Genomic DNA, 17,408 nt, shown 5'->3' on the forward strand with positions numbered 1-17,408 from the left:
CAACAGTGAAGTCAAGATAGAAATTTTAAAAATTATATAAACCGAATGATAATAGTGACAAAACTTATTACAACTTTTGGGATATAGCAAAATCAATTAAAAAGGAAAGTTCATAGCATTAAATGCCTATATCAAAAAGTCTAAAGAGCACAAACATTCAATCAAAGGTCACACTTCAAGGAGCTAGAGAAACAAGAACAAACCAAACCCAAACCCAGCAGAAGGAAAAAAAAAACAAAGATCAGAGAAAAACTAAATAAAATTGCAAAAGAAAATACAATAGATAAGTAAAACAAAAAGCTGGTTCTTTGAAAAGATAAACATAACTTATAAACCATTAGTGAGATTAACCAAGAAAAGAAGAGAGAAGATCCAAATAGGCTCAATTAGAAATGAAACAGGAGATATTACAACTGATAACACAAAAATAGAAAAGATCAGACAGGACTACTATGATCACCTTTACACGCACAAGCTAGAAAAGCTAGCAGATTTGGATAAATTCCTGGAAATATACCACTGTCCTATATTAAACCAGGAAGAGATAGAAACTCTGAACAGACCAATAACAAGGAGCAAGATTGAAATGGTAATAAAAAAAGTGTCAAGAAAACAGAATTCCAGGACCCAGTGGATTCACAGCTGAATTATATCAGATATTCAAAGAAGAATTGGTACCAATTCTATTGAAACTATTCCAAAAGATAGAGAAGGAGAGAATCCTCTGTAAATCATTCTATGAAACTGCTGTCACCCTAATACCAAAACCAGGAAAGGACATAACAAAAAAGAAAACTACAGACAAATATCCCTAATACACATATATGCAAAAATTCTCAGCAAAATACTAGCTAACTGAATCCAACAGTATATCAAAAAGATAATCCACCATGATCAAGTTGATTTCACACCAGGGATGCATGGATGGTTTCAAATATGCAAGTCAATAGATGTGCTACACAACACAAACAGAATTAAAAACAAAAATCACATCATCATCCCAAGAGATGCAGAAAAAGCATTTAACAAAATCCAACATCCCTTTATGATTAAAACCCTCAGCAAAACTGGCATAGAGGGGACATACTTAAAGATAATAAAAGCCATCTATGACAAACCCACAGTCAACATTATGCTGGATGAGGAAAAGTTGAAAGCATTCCCCCTGAGAAGTGGAACAAGGCAAGGAGGCCCACTTTTTACCACTTCTATTCAACATAATACTGGACATCCTAGCCAGAACAATCGGACAAAAGAAAGAAATAAAGGGCATCAAAATCGGTAAAAAGGAAGTCAAACTGTCGCTGTTCACTGATGATATGATTGTACACCTAGAATACTCTATAAACTCATGCAAAAAGCTCCTAGATCTGATAAAAGAATTCAGTAAAGTTTCAGGATACAAAATCAATGTACACAAATCAGTAGTACCGTTATACACCAACAGCGACCAAGCTGAGAATTAAATCAAGAAATCAACTCTTTTTAAAATAGCTGCCAAAAATTAGTATAATATATTTAGGAATATACCTAAGCAAGGAGGCAAAAGACTCTGCATGGAAAACTGCAAAACACTGCTGAAAAAAATCATTGATGACAGAAACAAATGGAAACACATCCCATGTTCATGGATGGGTAGAATCATTGGGAAAATAATCATACTGCCAAAAGCAATCTAAAAATTCAATGCAATTCCCATCAAAATATTGTCATTCTTCATAGAACTTAAAAAAAATTCTAAACCTCACATGGAATCAAAAAAGAGCCTGCCTAGCCAAAGTGAGACTAAACAACAACAACAACAACAAATCTAGAGGCGTCACATCACCCAACTTCAAACTATATGACAAGACTATAGCCACCAAAACAGCATGGTACTGGTATAAAAATAGGCACACAGAAAAATAGAACAGAATAGAAAACCCAGAAAGAAAGCCAAACCCAGAAAGAAAGCCAACTGATCTTTGACAAAGGAAACAAAAACATAGAGTGGGGAAAGGACACCCTATTCAACAAATTTCATTGGGATAATTGGCAAACCACATGGCAAAAAACTGGATCCTCATCTCTCACGTTTTACAAAAATCAACTCAATATGAATCAAAGACTTAAATCTAAGACCTAAAGTCACTAAAAATGTAGAAGATAGCCTCAGAAAAATTATTCTAAACATTGTCTTAGGCAAAGACTTTATGACCAAGAGCTCCAAAGCAAATGAAACAACAAAAAAGATAAATAGATAGGACTTAATTAAACTCACTAAGTTTCTGCACACCAAAGGAAATAATCAGCAGAGTAAACAGACAACCCACAGAGTGGGAGAAAATCTTCACAAACTATGCATCTGATAAAGGACAAATATCCAGAATCTACAAAGAACTCAAACACATCAGCCAGAAACAATAAATAATCCCATCAAAAAGTGGGATAAGGACATGAATAGACAATTCTCAAAAGAACATAAATAAATAGCCAGCAAACATATGAAAAAATGCTCAACATCACTAATGATCAGGGAAATGCAAATCAAAACCACAATGCGATACCAGTTTACTCCTCCAAGAATGGCCATTATCAAAAAATAAAAAAAATAGATGTTGGCAAGGATGTGGTGAAAAAGGGAACACTTTTACACTGCTGGTGGGAATGTAAACTAGTATGACCACTATATAAAAAACAGTATGGAGATTCCTTAAAAAATAAAACTACATCCACCATTGTATCCAGCAATCCCAATACTGGATATCTACCTAGATGGAAAGAAGTCATTATATGAAAAAGACATTTGCACATATGTGTGTTTATAGCAATACAATTTGCAATTGCAAAAATATGGAACCAGCCCAAATGCCCATCAATCAATGAGTGGATAAAGAAATAATGGTATATATATATATATATATATATATATATATATATATATACTTATAGTTTTGGATATATATATATATACACACACACACATATATATACACACACACACATATATACACATATATACACACACATACATATATATACATATATATGTATATATATACACACACACACATACATGTCATGGAATACTACTCAGCAACAAAAAGGAACTAAATAATGGCATTTGCAGCAATCCTGGGTGGAGTTAAAGACCATTACTCCCAGTGAAGTAACCCAGCAATGGAAAACTTAACATCATATGTTCTCATTTATAAGTGGGAGCTAAGCTATGAGGACACAAAGTCATAAGAACAGTACAATGGACTTTGGGGACTTGAGGGGTGGGATGAGAGGGTGGGGGTTGAGGGACAAAAGACTACACATTGGGTACAGTGTACACTGCTCAGGTGATGGGTGCACCAAAATCTCAGAAATCATCACTAAAGAACTTATCTATGTAAACCAAACACACTTTTTCCCACAAACCTATTGAAATGAAAATAAATAAATAAGTACATAAATTAGGGGGAGAAACAATGAAATTACAATTAGTTAAATATATATATGTATGTATTTATGTCATTGATGTAATATCTATTACTTAAAAATTATCAGTTAATGAGGAAAAGTATCCTAGATCCATAAAATTGTTTTCTGCTTGAAGGGTCCTATGGGAAGAGTTGTGTAGGTGACAACAATCTTCTAATTACATTTTGCTTTTCTCATCTTCAAAATATTACAAAGGTGAGTTTCGTATTAACACAAGGTTTATATTGACAAATAGTATATTATACTTCAAAGTGAATTTATAATTCATAAATACATGTGAGACTTGTCCATTTTGGATATCCATTTAGATCAGTTAAATTAGTTGCAGTTTAAATTTAGTAGATGATTACTGAAAGTCTACAATTGATAGCAAATGTTATCACAATTAATAGTAAGTGTTTCTAAAATTAGAAAGTTTCTGTTGCCAAGCTGTCTATCATTTGAAAAAGAGAATGTATAACAGGAGAACAAATGAGTATTCAGTAATTTGTACTTGTAGTTTTGAATATTTGCTAATAATCCCTCAGTTCTAAGGCATGTATCAATTCCTGTTTAGGTTCCAGATTTTGAATTACACTCACTATTAGAAGTGTGGGATTTGATCAAAGTGTTAATGAATAGTCATTTACATTGTAATTAGAGATGTTCTAATTTAATACATGATATAATTTTAAATTTGAGGTGGGATTATTATTTGCATTTTAGAGATGTAGAAGTTATAACTGAAAATAGTACTATTAAATTTGTGAATACTCCAAAATTAATTAACTATGAAAATGTCAATGAGTCTACCTTATAAATATCCAAAATTTGAAAATTTGAAAAATTTCAGAGTGTTAATGGTTTAGTAATAGGCAAAATACTTACATTTCAAAAATTATAGGACATAAATCAAATGAAATAATCTACGGAGAAAACTTTAGAATAAAACGGAAATAGGATGCTTCTGACTGTTGGAGAATAGAAGACTCAGGCTGAAATGCCCTCTAATTCTAATACCACCCCACCTGGGGAAATTACAAAAAAAATTATTTGCATTGCTCGTCTTACATGAAAATAAGAGAAATTTTCAAGGGCATAGTCAAATAGCTGAAGGAACAGTGAGGTGAAACCAGAGAGAGAGCGCTAAAGGAATACAAAAGCCAGCATCTCTTGTGGACAGAGGTTTCCAACAATAAGATCTGGAGCATCTGCCTTGGGCCAAACACAAGGTGGGAGAACAAGGAACCAGAGATGCTGCATTAAGCCTGGATGGTTAAAGGGGGCTGACATGGCCCTAAGTTAGTGGTGCCTTTGGTTCTGGGTTGAAGCAGATTCAGGCTTATCAGAGGAAGGCATCTGCAAAATTTAGGCCCCTAAGAAGTCCTAGAGAGTAAAGAAAATTAATTATGACTTTACAACAGTATTACCTAACACAGAAGGAATCAAACTTAACATGATTGAAAGTTGTCAGAAACAACAAACAACAGATTTAGACCCTAACCTTTTAGATGTTGAAATTATTAGCCACAGGATATAAAATAAAATGTGTAATTGTTAAGAAGTAATGGACAGAATGAAAAAAAAGTGAAGTAGGAACATTAAAATTCATAAATAAATATATAAATCTGAAAAAATTCAGGAAGTTTCAGAAATAGACAACCTCAAAATTACAAATACACAGGGGCTTCTTTTAAACATGATGGAGTAGTTTGTGTCAGACAAACTTTTCCCACATGAGTAACTATAAAGCTTTAGTTCATAGTACAAAATTTAGCTGTTTTAAGACATTAGAGACTAAAAAATACAGCTAACACTTAAAAGCCTGAAGTCCCAGAAAGAGGGGACGTGAATGGAAATGAGCCTGACATTTTTTGCCATTTTGCCTTTAGAAATGATTGATTCACAAGCAGCTCTAGGCTTAGAGACCTTGCAATACATGTGGGCTGAGGCCTCTGGGCAGTCTGATGGGGCCGAAAAGACACAAATTGCAGCTCAGGGCAATCAAGGCAGTCAGGACCTTAGACTCCTGTCCCTCAGAAAAGAGAATGGCAGGGCAACACGCTTGTGTTCGCTGGGCATTTGCTGATTTCGAAGATGTACACAGCAAGAGGCAGAAATCCAGGCAGAAAATGGAAGCTAAGATGCTAAACTTAGCTTATAAATAGTTGTAAGGCATAGATTTATCTCAGAACTATGCAAAACTATTGAAAGCCAAACAAGAGTAAGGCAGTCCTCACAAACGCTAACTCTTAATCTCAAATCATCCAATTCTTGTTTGGAAGAAGGCAATTTTCTCTAAGTGTCTGCATAAAATAAAGTAAATTATGTCTTAGAAAACTTAATGTTATCCAAAGCATCTATATATTTTCTTATACAATATCCATCATTCTTTCAAACATTGCCAGGTGTGTTATTCTACCTACTAGATATTTACAGCAGACTTCTGAAGTATTAACATTATTTCCTTTAAAATAAAGAAAATGACAGGATTGTACCATAGGCTGCTACTACTGACCAAACAATGCTCAAGAAACTGAAAAAAAATGCAATAATTAGAAGAGAGGTATTAATATATCAGTATTCATTATTATATATGTGATTAAATGCATAAAAAATTAAAATACAAAAATTTCAATTTCACTACTAAGAAGGGAAATATAAATGTAATGATGAACATTTGGGGATTGATTATACTACTCTATTTTGTTATGTTAAACTTACTCATATAAAAAGGTTTTTTAAGACAAAATTTTTTTGACAAGAGAGTAAAACTGGCACTCTGTATAACTTGGTAATATTATAAATTCTTATATATTTTTGAAAAATAAATAACCTTATACATCACAACGGCTTTTCTTTCCCACCCACTAATTTTTCATCTAGGTGTATATTTAAGGAAATAGAGATTAGGATAAAGTTTTATGTATGTGGGTGCTAATGGTGGCATTATTTATATAAAAAATAATTGAATCCCAGCAAAGTGTTTAATAATAGGGTTAAGCTGAAGTAAACTGTGACATTTCCGTGTGAATAATAATTAGTAAGCAATTTGAAATGTCTTTCAAAAATTTAATAACATAATTTCACACATACAGTGTAAGTAATGACTACAAGCAACAAAAGTAACAACTTCAAGGATGTTAGCAAATCTAAATATACCTATACTTAGGTACCTAGCTATATAATGTCTGAGAGAGGAAGTTGAATACAATAATAAATAGGTATATTTCTACATAAATAATATGTATAGATATATAGTTATACTATATATACACATACATCTCTGTCTCTCTATATATATATATCTCTCACTTTTTTTTAAGTAAACATCAAAATCACCATCCAGATTCTGTCTTTTGAGAAAGAGACTACCCCAGATGGAAGGTATTTTATTGTGTTTTAAAGAAGTTTCTAAGGCTTTCCTACTTCAATAATAGTGTATTCTAAGCTTTAGTACCTTCTCCCAGGACCAATATTCTCTTTTATGAGTGCCTATATTCATCCATGTGATGACAAACATTTTGCCTTTTTATTCTCTTGATTTGCTATGTACTTATAAAATAAATCTCATTTCTTTAGGCTTCTGCATTTTCATATTTACAGGAATTGCTCTTTTCCAAAAATAAACTATGAAAACCATCTAACAGCCATAGGATATCTTTCTGACAAACAACAAATGAGAATGTGTCATTCTCTATTGATTACCTAAGTTTCTTCCCTTCAGCTACAATTTTTAAATCTCGGTTCACAGTGATTGAAATAAGTTTTTTTTGTTGTTCTGATTTATCTTAATAACAATTTTTAAAAAGATGTTGAATATTTGGTCATATTCTATTGTTGCCAATTCCAGTTTGTTCTTATAAATACTTGAAATATCTTATGGCTAATTATATCATTTATTAGAAACAAACAGATGAAAATTACACTTTTTGCATATTATTTTCTTGTGTACTTATTCATGAAAATTAAGACAGACATAAGAAAATCTGAAGAGGACAAATTTTTGGAGATTTTTCCAATAACTCTAAAAACATAAGAATAAAATCTTCAAATGCATATGTTTAGTTTTTAAACAAATGATTCATTTTCTTTTGAAGGACTAAATCAGTAAACACAATTAAACTTATAAATTATAACTTTCACCATTCTTATACTTCTTTATAATTGTCTATTTATTTATCTGGCTTCTATATGAGACTCTCAACTTCTCAAAGACATTCTCTTCATAATTGAGATCCCAGCAAGAATTTGCCTTGCATTTCACATTTCTTAGCATTGAAATAGCATTCTCAATATATCCAACAAATTGTTCGGCTGGTGTTAAGTGATTCAAATCTCTTTTTTATTTTATATGAACTCTTGTACATAATGCACAAGAAATCAATAAGGAACTTAAAAATAAATAAGAAGCAGAAAGTAACTACAATTAAAAAGATATTTAATTTCTCCCTTAATCTTAAATTACAATAATTAAAGCTGAGTTTATGTAATTTTTTGTGGTATAACCATCACAATATTAAGGCTGCATCACGGTATAACACAGGATGTATAGTTATATAAATCCAAAATTATATACCTTTGTTGTTATCCATTCCTCCTACAGCATACAAAGTTCCAACTGTAGATTTTCTGGGTTTAGTTCTTGGACTTTGCATTAAAGTTCTTCTTTCTGGCAATAGATGGTATTTCATTGCTTCTAGAATCAGCTTTTGACATTCCAGATCATTCTTAAATAATGCGTGATTTTCTAGGTCAGCCAATATCTGTGAATAATACACAATAGCTGTTAATAATGTTTTCAAAGGGATGAACATTATGTCATTCCTTAAAATTGGAAGTTTAATGTCTGTGATATTATCCTTATATTGAGCAGGATGCAGGGTGTAGTAAGAATTCATTACAGTAACAAATAAAAATGTGTAAAATGAATGGCTTTCAACAGAGACAGAATGGATATTATTTTTGATTCAGTATTATTTATCATTGTACCACACAGAGTAAAAAAAAAACACTTAGAGTGATCAGCTTTTCTACTCATTTTCTTTTTATGAAAGCTGTCTGAAAATCAAGTATAGTTACTTGTGTTGGCCATAAACATGTCAGGTGAAAGACATTTAATTTGTTGAAAATAGACTTCAACAAATTAAGCCATTACAAGCTTATCGTAAGTGTTCATATATTTAATTTAAAATGTTTCAAGTATAGTTTAAATCTCTTTTAAATTCAAAATAACTCAATAAAGATGAAAAAAATTTCCTCGTAACATCTCTTTAATTATACAAGGAATTTAAAAGTTGTGTATTAGGCAAAGTAATAGTTTCCAATAGTGAAAATTTTATACCAAAATTCAGCACCCAATAGACCAATAGAGTGAGACCAGTAGTTTTAAAGTGTATTGTGTCTATTTTTTGCTATAATAGGTTATTGTCTCTGCAAATTATTTTGTGTACATTTATTTGCACACATCCAAAGTATCTTATTTTCCTCTTTCTCTTTCGCTCTTTAGATTATTTTTCTCCTTGATTCTTAGTCTCTCCTTTTCTTTTTTAATGGATCCTGTTTCACTTTGAGTGACAAGAAAATGTGTCCCATAGATTTAGAAAATAAATAAGTAGAAAATTTAGCATTTACTCACTGATCTTTTCTTGTACATTGATAAAAAAAATTGTACCACATCTGTACAGAAATGTTCATTGAATGAATAAAAATGGCAGCATGTGACTAATTAAATTTAACACTATAATTATGACTTTAATTAAAATGTTTAAGCCTATCTAATATATAAAACTATAAGAGGTGCCATAAAGAGTATAGCAACATATAAGATACACAGCATAATTTTATTTTGAGACAGAGTCTCACTGTCACCCAGGCTGGAGTGCAGTGGTGTGATCTCGGCTCACTGCAACCTCTGCCTCCCAGGTTCAAGCAATTCTCCTGCCTCAGTCTCCTGAGTAGTTGGGATTACAGATGTGCACCACCATGCCCAGCTTATTTTTGTATTTTTAGTAGAGGCAGAGTTTCACCATGTCAGCCAGGCTAGTCTCGAACTCCTGGCCTCAGGTGATCCACCCGTCTCTGCCTCCCAGATTGCTGGGATTACAGGTGTGAGCCACTGTGCCTGGCCCAGAGCAGTTTTAATCTGAATAAGAAGTGTAATATTAGTTACTAGATGCTTTGGAATTACATAAGTGAAGATGATTAATTACATTCTTGGCTCAGTTTCCTTTTGTTGTATACTAATACCTTAGCTGCCTTTCTACCCACTTTTATTTTGAACATTAACATATATATATATACACACACATATATATATACATATATACATATATGTGTGTGTATATATATATATAATATATATATATAAAAGATCTCCAATGGAAAGTTTTGAAAGGACTACTATTTTTAGTAAAATTTTTTGTTTTTATTCACCAGAGGGACTATTTCTAACCAGGGCCCAGTGGTGTTCATAAACTTTATAACTATGTTTCTGTCTATCTACAATGACTCTTGATCCTCTGTGTGTCAAATACATAATTTCTTGTATCTGACTCTTTTCATTGCCACAGAAGGAAAATAATTAACCTCTACAGTACTAAATTTATGTGTATGTAAAGCTGGCTCTCATGAATTCTCATTTTTCTTCTCTCCTTTTCACCTCTTTTGGGAAAATTTGGGATTAGTTGGTCATAAAGATACTATTCTTTCATTTGGAACACACATTAGGAATAGCTTAACTAGATAAATAGTTAAAACATTACAAATAAAAAATAAAAATCTTTAAACTTTTCCCCTTCAATATCACCTCTCATATTCAACATAGTATTGGAAGTCTTAGAACAATCAGGGAAGAGAAAGAAATAAAAGGCATCCAAATTGGTAAAGAGGAAGTCAAGTTTTTCCTCTTTACTGATTATATAGTCTTATATCTAGAAAAACCAAAAGACTCAACAAAAAGACTGGTAGGTTTGATAAATAAAGTTGCAGGACATGAAATCAATATACAAAAGTCAGTAGTGTTTCTTGTTTCTATACGCCAATAACAATCTAGTTGAGAAAAAAAAATCAAGTAGTCCATTTTTACAATGACTAAAAAGAAAACTAGGAATAAATGTAACTAAGGAAGTGAAAGATCTCTACAGGGAAAATTACAAAACACTGATGAAAGAAATTGAAGATAACACAAACAAATAAAAAAAAAATCCCATGCTCACAGATCAGAAGAATTAATATCATTAAAATGACCGCATTGCTCAAATCATTCTATAGGCTAAACACAATCTCTTTCAAATTACCAAAGTCATTTTTTCACAGAGTTGAATAAACAATTCTAAATATATATAAAATATCAAACCAAAAAAGAGCCCAAATGTCAAAGCAATCCTGATCAAAAAGAACAAAACTAGAGGTATCACATTACCTAACTTAACCCAAGCAGCATGGTATTTCTCTAAAGATAGATATATAGGCCAATGGAACAGAATAGAGAGGCCAGAAATAAAACCATATATTTACTGCTAACTGATCTTTAAGAAAGTCAGCAAGAACTTACACTTGGGAAAGGACACCCTCTTCAATAAATGGTGCTGGGAAAATTGGATAGCCACATGCAGAAGAATGAAACTAGACTCCTGTCACCATATACAAAAATCAACTAAAAATGAATTAAATACACAAATGTAAGTTGCAAAACTATTAATACAAAAACACTAGAAGAAAACCTAGAGAAAGTTCTCATAAAGAGTGGTCTAAGCAAAGGATTTATGACTAAGACATCAAAAGCACAGGCAACAACAATAAAAAGACAAATGGGACTATATCACATTAAAAAGCTTCTGCACAACAAAGGAAAAAATCAACGAAGTGAAAAGAAAATCTGCTTAATGGGAGAAATATTAGCAAATTATTTATCCAACAGAGGACAAATACGCAGAATGTACAGAAAACAAAAAACAACTCAACAAGAAAAAACTAATCCCATTAAAAAGTGGGTGAAGGACATGACTAGATATTTCTCAAAAGAAAACATACAAATGACCCAACAGGTATATGCTAAAATGCTCAACATCATTAATCATCAGAGAAATATAAATCAAAACCATAATGAAATACTATCTTATCCCAGTCAGAATGACTATTTAAAAAGACAAAAAATAACATGATTGTGTGAATGAGGAGGAAACGGAACTTACATTGTGTTTGTTGGAAGGTAAACTAGTAAAGCCACTATGGAAAACAACGTGGAGATTTCTCAAAAAACTAAAAGTAGAATTACCATTTGATCCAGCAATTCTACTACTGGATATCTACCCAAAGGAAAAGAAATCAGTATATCAAAGGATACTTGCATTCACATGTTTATTACAGCACTATTTATAATAGCAAAGATATGGAATCAACCTACGTGTCCATCAATAGGTTAATGAATAAAGAAAATGTGGTATATATACACAATAGAATGCTACTTCGCCATAAGAAAGAATAAAATCATGCCATTTATAGCAACATGTATGGAACTGGAGGTCATTATTTTAAATGAAATAAGCCAGGCACTAAAAGACAAATATCACATGTTCTCACTTTTATGTGGGAGCTAAGAAAATTCATTAGGTAGAGAGTTGAAAGACAGATAACAGAGACTGTAAAGGGTGAGTGAGAGATATGGAGGACAAGGAAGCAAACTGAGTTAAAGGGTAAAGCTCTCAGTAAGATAGAAAGATTAAATTCAATGTATGATAGCAGAGTAGGGTGACTATACCTAACAAAAATGTATTGTTCTCAGGTGACAGACACTCCAAATACCCTGCCTTGATGACAACACACTGTATGCATGTAACAAAAATTCTCATGTACTTCATAAATTTGTACAAATAAGCAAAAGACAAAAAAATAGAAAAAAAAATTAGAAATGTACTCCTTTTTCATGTTTCTTCTTGAAAAATTGTAACAGAATAAAAAAGTGAATCCAAGAGTTTGGAAACTGCTTAGGTTTTAGAAAAGTAGACTCATGACATAGATTCAAATATCTTTAAATTTTGGCATATGAATGCAGAGAATAATTTATATTAAAACGAGTTTCTATGCTATCCCTAGTATTTTGATGACTCTTTTAACTAATTAGGGTGGATTAATTTTAGCTTACAAGTAACCCTATGCCTTCTTGACTTTAGTACCATGTAAAAATAATTTTAGCATAGTATTTTTATATAAATAGGACTTGGGCTTAATTTCTCATATTTTATACTTAAAAATTATATGTTAGTGGTACAGTAAGTTATAAGTAATTTTAAAAATGATTTAGGATGGCCAACGTACAAGATTGATTAAACGAAATTTCAATAAGTGGTGTCTTCTACTGAGGTTTAATCTTGTGAATTCTTGTACAGCTACAAATCAAAAAAGGCTTACTGTGTTAGCTTAGACTTTTTTTTTAATACTTTAAGTTCTAGGGTACATGTGCCCAACGTACAGGCTTGTTACATATGTACACATGTACCATGTTGGTGTGCTGCACCCATTAACTCGTCATTTACATTTACTTGGACAACTTTAAGGCAATGGACTAATGTTATGGATTAATTAATGATAATCTGTGAATAACTTTTCAATTTCTAAGAAAATATTACAAACAAATACATGCAAAGATATATAGGGATTATATCAAATTTTATAAATAATGGATAATTACAAAAGAAAAAATAAATTCTATAAAAATAAAGTATTGAAATATCAACTCTATGTGCCTAGCTTTAAAATATTTTAAAGTAATAAATTTCAAAGAAAAATACAATGTTCAATGTCCATAGATATACACATAAAAATATATTATGAATTATTTATTTCAGTATATGACATGGCAAATAAAAATAAATAAGAATAAAATAAAATAAAAATAAAATGTGTCTCGCATTTAATAAAATGACCAAGGTATTCTGTATTCAAATACTATTTTCCTTTTTATGAATAAAATATTGTGTGAAATGTAACTTTGGCCTACTCCTACTCATTTTGACAAATTAAATTATTTATAACCACTGTAACCTATTGTATATTTTAAAATTATTACTTGTAACAGTTTCTTGCTTATAAACACCATAGTCTGTGTTTGCATTTCATCTCCTCTGACAACACTAATGACTTCATCTAAACCTAATTACCTTTAAAGGCCCTACCTCCTAATAGCATTACTTTGGGGGTTAGGACAACAACATGTGATTTTGGGTAGGACACAAATATCAGCCCATAACAGATCAAATTATCCTACAATTTGATCATAATTTTATTATGAGTACTGCCCAGGTTCCTATTGCCAGTTTGTTATAAAATGTTCATTTTCTGAGTAATTTGATTGAAGCAATAAGGTTTTCCTTCTGGGTTTTTTTTTTTTAAGACAACAAACATCACAGTATATAAGAACCAGAAATCTAAATCTCTTCACTTCATATCTACAAAAGAAATTTCTGTTTTCTTAGCACACATCTTGGAACTGGTACAGGACATGCTTCTTTGTTCCTATGTCAATTTATGGTGAAAACTAAAAAATAAATAAGTATTTGATCCAGGAAATATTTGCTCCCACAGGATGAGACATCTGTGAACCCACAAAAATAGCTAGCGAGACTAGAACTTGCCCTTCAACACTTGCTTCAAGAGCCTAACCTTGCTGTGCACACTAATCCTACGCTATTATGATATAAACTGTACATAAGCCCCACCATTTTACCACAGTGCAAAGGCTGCTTTAAAATAACCCAGGCCAAGCACTGGAATCATAAATATCTTCTTGTGACTTTTCTCTATAGAGGATACACCAAAGCTTTGTATAGGCAGTATTCTTTCATAGTGGAATAGGTATAATAAAGTCTCCTTGCTTATTATAAAACATATTTTGTTGTCTTATAGGGATTCAACACTGAACACATTTCACCAATAATAGTTACAAATAAATTGCAAATTCAATGAATGTACTCCTCAGAGAAGAAAATCAAATAGAATGAAAACTTGCCCACTTTGTCATTCTGCTGTACATTTTAGTGTTACAAAAATATGTTTCAACTATTTATATTATGCAAAAAATTTAGCAGACATAAAAGTTAGCTAGTTTTTGGTATTGTTTACTCTGTGAGCAATTTCAACTTAAATATGAAACCATATTATATAGTTGAAATTGCAAGTATCTATTATTTTATTTCATGTATATTGTTTCTATATACCTGGCAAAATTTCAAGTACATTTTATAAACACACAAAAAATGAGATACTGTATTTCTATAACTTATACTAGCACTTGCTCTTTGGAAAATGATGATAAAATTTAATACTAACATGAATATTTCTACGAAGGTAATGAACAAAATATCTTGAAATCACGTGGAGTATCAAGGTAAAACATAATTAAGTAGAGTTACAATGGAATACTCTGTTTCTGTTTTAAATTCTCATTTCTAATATTACTGCTTCAAGATCCTATGGGCTCAGAGATGTAGAATTTTGAAAAAAAAATAGATCTTAAAAAGTTAATATTTGAGGTTTGCCTTGTTAAATGTAGTAAACTATAATATAATAGTTTACTATAATACATACAGGAAAATGTCTCTTTGCAAGAAAAATAAAATCATTAATAAATTGCTTTATAACCTAATTAGGTAACCTGGAGATAATAATATACTTCTATCATATAAGACAACAAACTAAATAACAAGTTTTTAAAATCCTGTTCTATGCTATCCAAATGAATTAAACATTTCCAGTGCTCTGGTTTATGTATATACAAATTTTAGGATAAAAGGTACAGAGTGTAAGACTTTTCTACAGGCAATATGTTATTTCGTTAACAACTCAGTCAGCTAGGTGGTCACTTTGCAGGTATGCCCTATCTCCTTATAACCTTGTCAGTTTTCTTTGTGATTAAATAATAACTGATGCATTATAGGGTAACCCAGTAGCTTCAGAATCAAACATGACCAGGAAATATATAGGATAACCTCACACAATTTTCAGAATTTACCAATATGAAAAATCGGAATAATTTAGCCATTTATAGCTAGAACTTTTGACAATGAATTTGTTAGAACATTCCAGCTGCCAGAAATGTCATGAACTTTTAATTAGAATAAATATTTTCCCTTCAGTTACCTGTTTGAAAGCATTATTTTCTTTTCACATACTCTTCTAAAGATCTGTTGTCTTTATTAACAAGTTCATTTTGGTTAGAAAAAATATATATATATGAATAAACACATTTGTTAAAATATTATTCATTGTAAATAACCATTAAATTTGTTACTATAATACACCATAATTTACTTGTTGATGGTTTCATACATTGAACCACATGATCAAAATAGTCATATGTTTAGCAACATTAAAGAACTGTTGAGTGTTTTAATCCTGTGTGCACACTCTTCAAATTGCAGCTTTCCAAGAGTATTATATGATTTTATTGAAATGTTTGTAATAATACATAAATTATGATGCTAAACGTATTTCAAATAATCTTCTGAAAGTATTGCTTCATAAAAATAGGATGCATCATTCAAGTATCTAGATTTTGCAGTGTTTTTGCAATCTCTCAAACAAAAAATAAAATCAATTTTCATGTCTTTTTAAAAAATTGTCTTCTTTCTGTAAAAATTATCTAATGTGTCAAGAAAAATACCCTCTTATTTAGAATCCTTGTCATGATTCCCTGCACTATATTGCCTGTATAGATGCTACTTGACATTGTAAATAACTTTTACAATACTATCATAAGTAAACAAAACAAGATACATGAATTTATTTTTGCTGGATGACCTACTTTCATTACATAAATGACATACACTCTAATTTTATAGTAAAAGTCAGAAAACATTTACATTATAAAAACTTGCATTACAGACAACCTTCTAAAATATCATTTAAGAAATATAAATTATAGCAACACCCTACTATACAGTTCGTGTCTAGAAATAAGAAAAGACCTACATCATAAGCTATTCCTTAAGTAAGAGTAATACTGCATTAACAACAACAACAAAAAAACATAATTTAAAGGCAAGAAAATAGGAGGTGTACCAAGCACAGCAATCTCATCTATACCTTTCATCTGGTCATGGAGTCCACTGCAAAATGGAAGGCAATATTGAATAAATACTTAAAGAAAAATAAGTTTAAACATATTATAGACCAAAGAAAAAGTACTAACTCTTCTAAAACTATATCCTTGGGCTATCATAGTTATGAAAACATTCTCACATTCATGATAAAGTGACAAAATTTCACGTACTTCATCTTATTTCGTAATATCTCAAAATTTTGTTTTCCTACTGGATCTTGTGCTAAAAAATAAACTCACAGAATTTGAATCTATAAAACAAAATTGATTCCTATTAGAAGTGACAGTCCTTAGAGAATAAATGACAGTTTCATATCTTGCCTTTCAAGTTTTGTGCCTGACAAAATGAAAGCCATGAATAATAAAATATTATCTCATAAGCTGCAGAAAAATTTTTATTTCAATGTCTTATAAATATATCTAATACAAATGAAATAATTTCAGGTATTTGCATTAAAGCAGTCTAAGACATTCCACAGGGAAACAATGATCATACTCAGTGCTAAATGAACCCTGAGCCTATTTAAGGTGCTGGTGAAAGGAAAGAGTTCAGTCATCACAGAACTTTCCAGGAACACAATAAATAGTGAGTGATGGCTAGGACTATCAAACTGTACAAGCGAAAACAGAAAGTGCTTCACACCTAGAGAGCTTTGTTTGACCCTTCCCCACCTTTCAGACTTTATTTATGTTCAGAGACATACAGAGAGAAAAATGGACAATTATGCTGAAAACTTGGCAGTATGAGATAGTTTGTTCACCAAAGCTCGTAGCACTTCATTAGTGACTATTTGAGTAGACGTGATTGCCAACAGCCTTAGTTTCCACAAGTGGGACTAACTCTACCATTGTAAATATCAGC

General features: G+C 31.2%; 1 protein-coding gene across 2 annotated transcripts in view; it reads right to left on the minus strand.

Annotated features, from left to right (window-relative positions):
• The window catches only part of KLHL1 (kelch like family member 1), a 416,652-nt gene that overhangs the window by 133,073 nt on the left and 266,171 nt on the right, over positions 1–17,408 (minus strand). For both annotated transcript variants that reach the window (XM_054446371.2, XM_054446370.2), the window contains one exon: positions 8,027–8,213. In XM_054446371.2, coding sequence (XP_054302346.2) covers positions 8,027–8,213 — 187 coding nt within the window. The remainder of the gene's footprint in view (positions 1–8,026; positions 8,214–17,408) is intronic.

The sequence above is a fragment of the Pongo pygmaeus genome, chromosome 14 (assembly GCF_028885625.2).
Source record: "Pongo pygmaeus isolate AG05252 chromosome 14, NHGRI_mPonPyg2-v2.0_pri, whole genome shotgun sequence".
NCBI classification, from domain to species: Eukaryota; Metazoa; Chordata; class Mammalia; order Primates; family Hominidae; genus Pongo; species Pongo pygmaeus.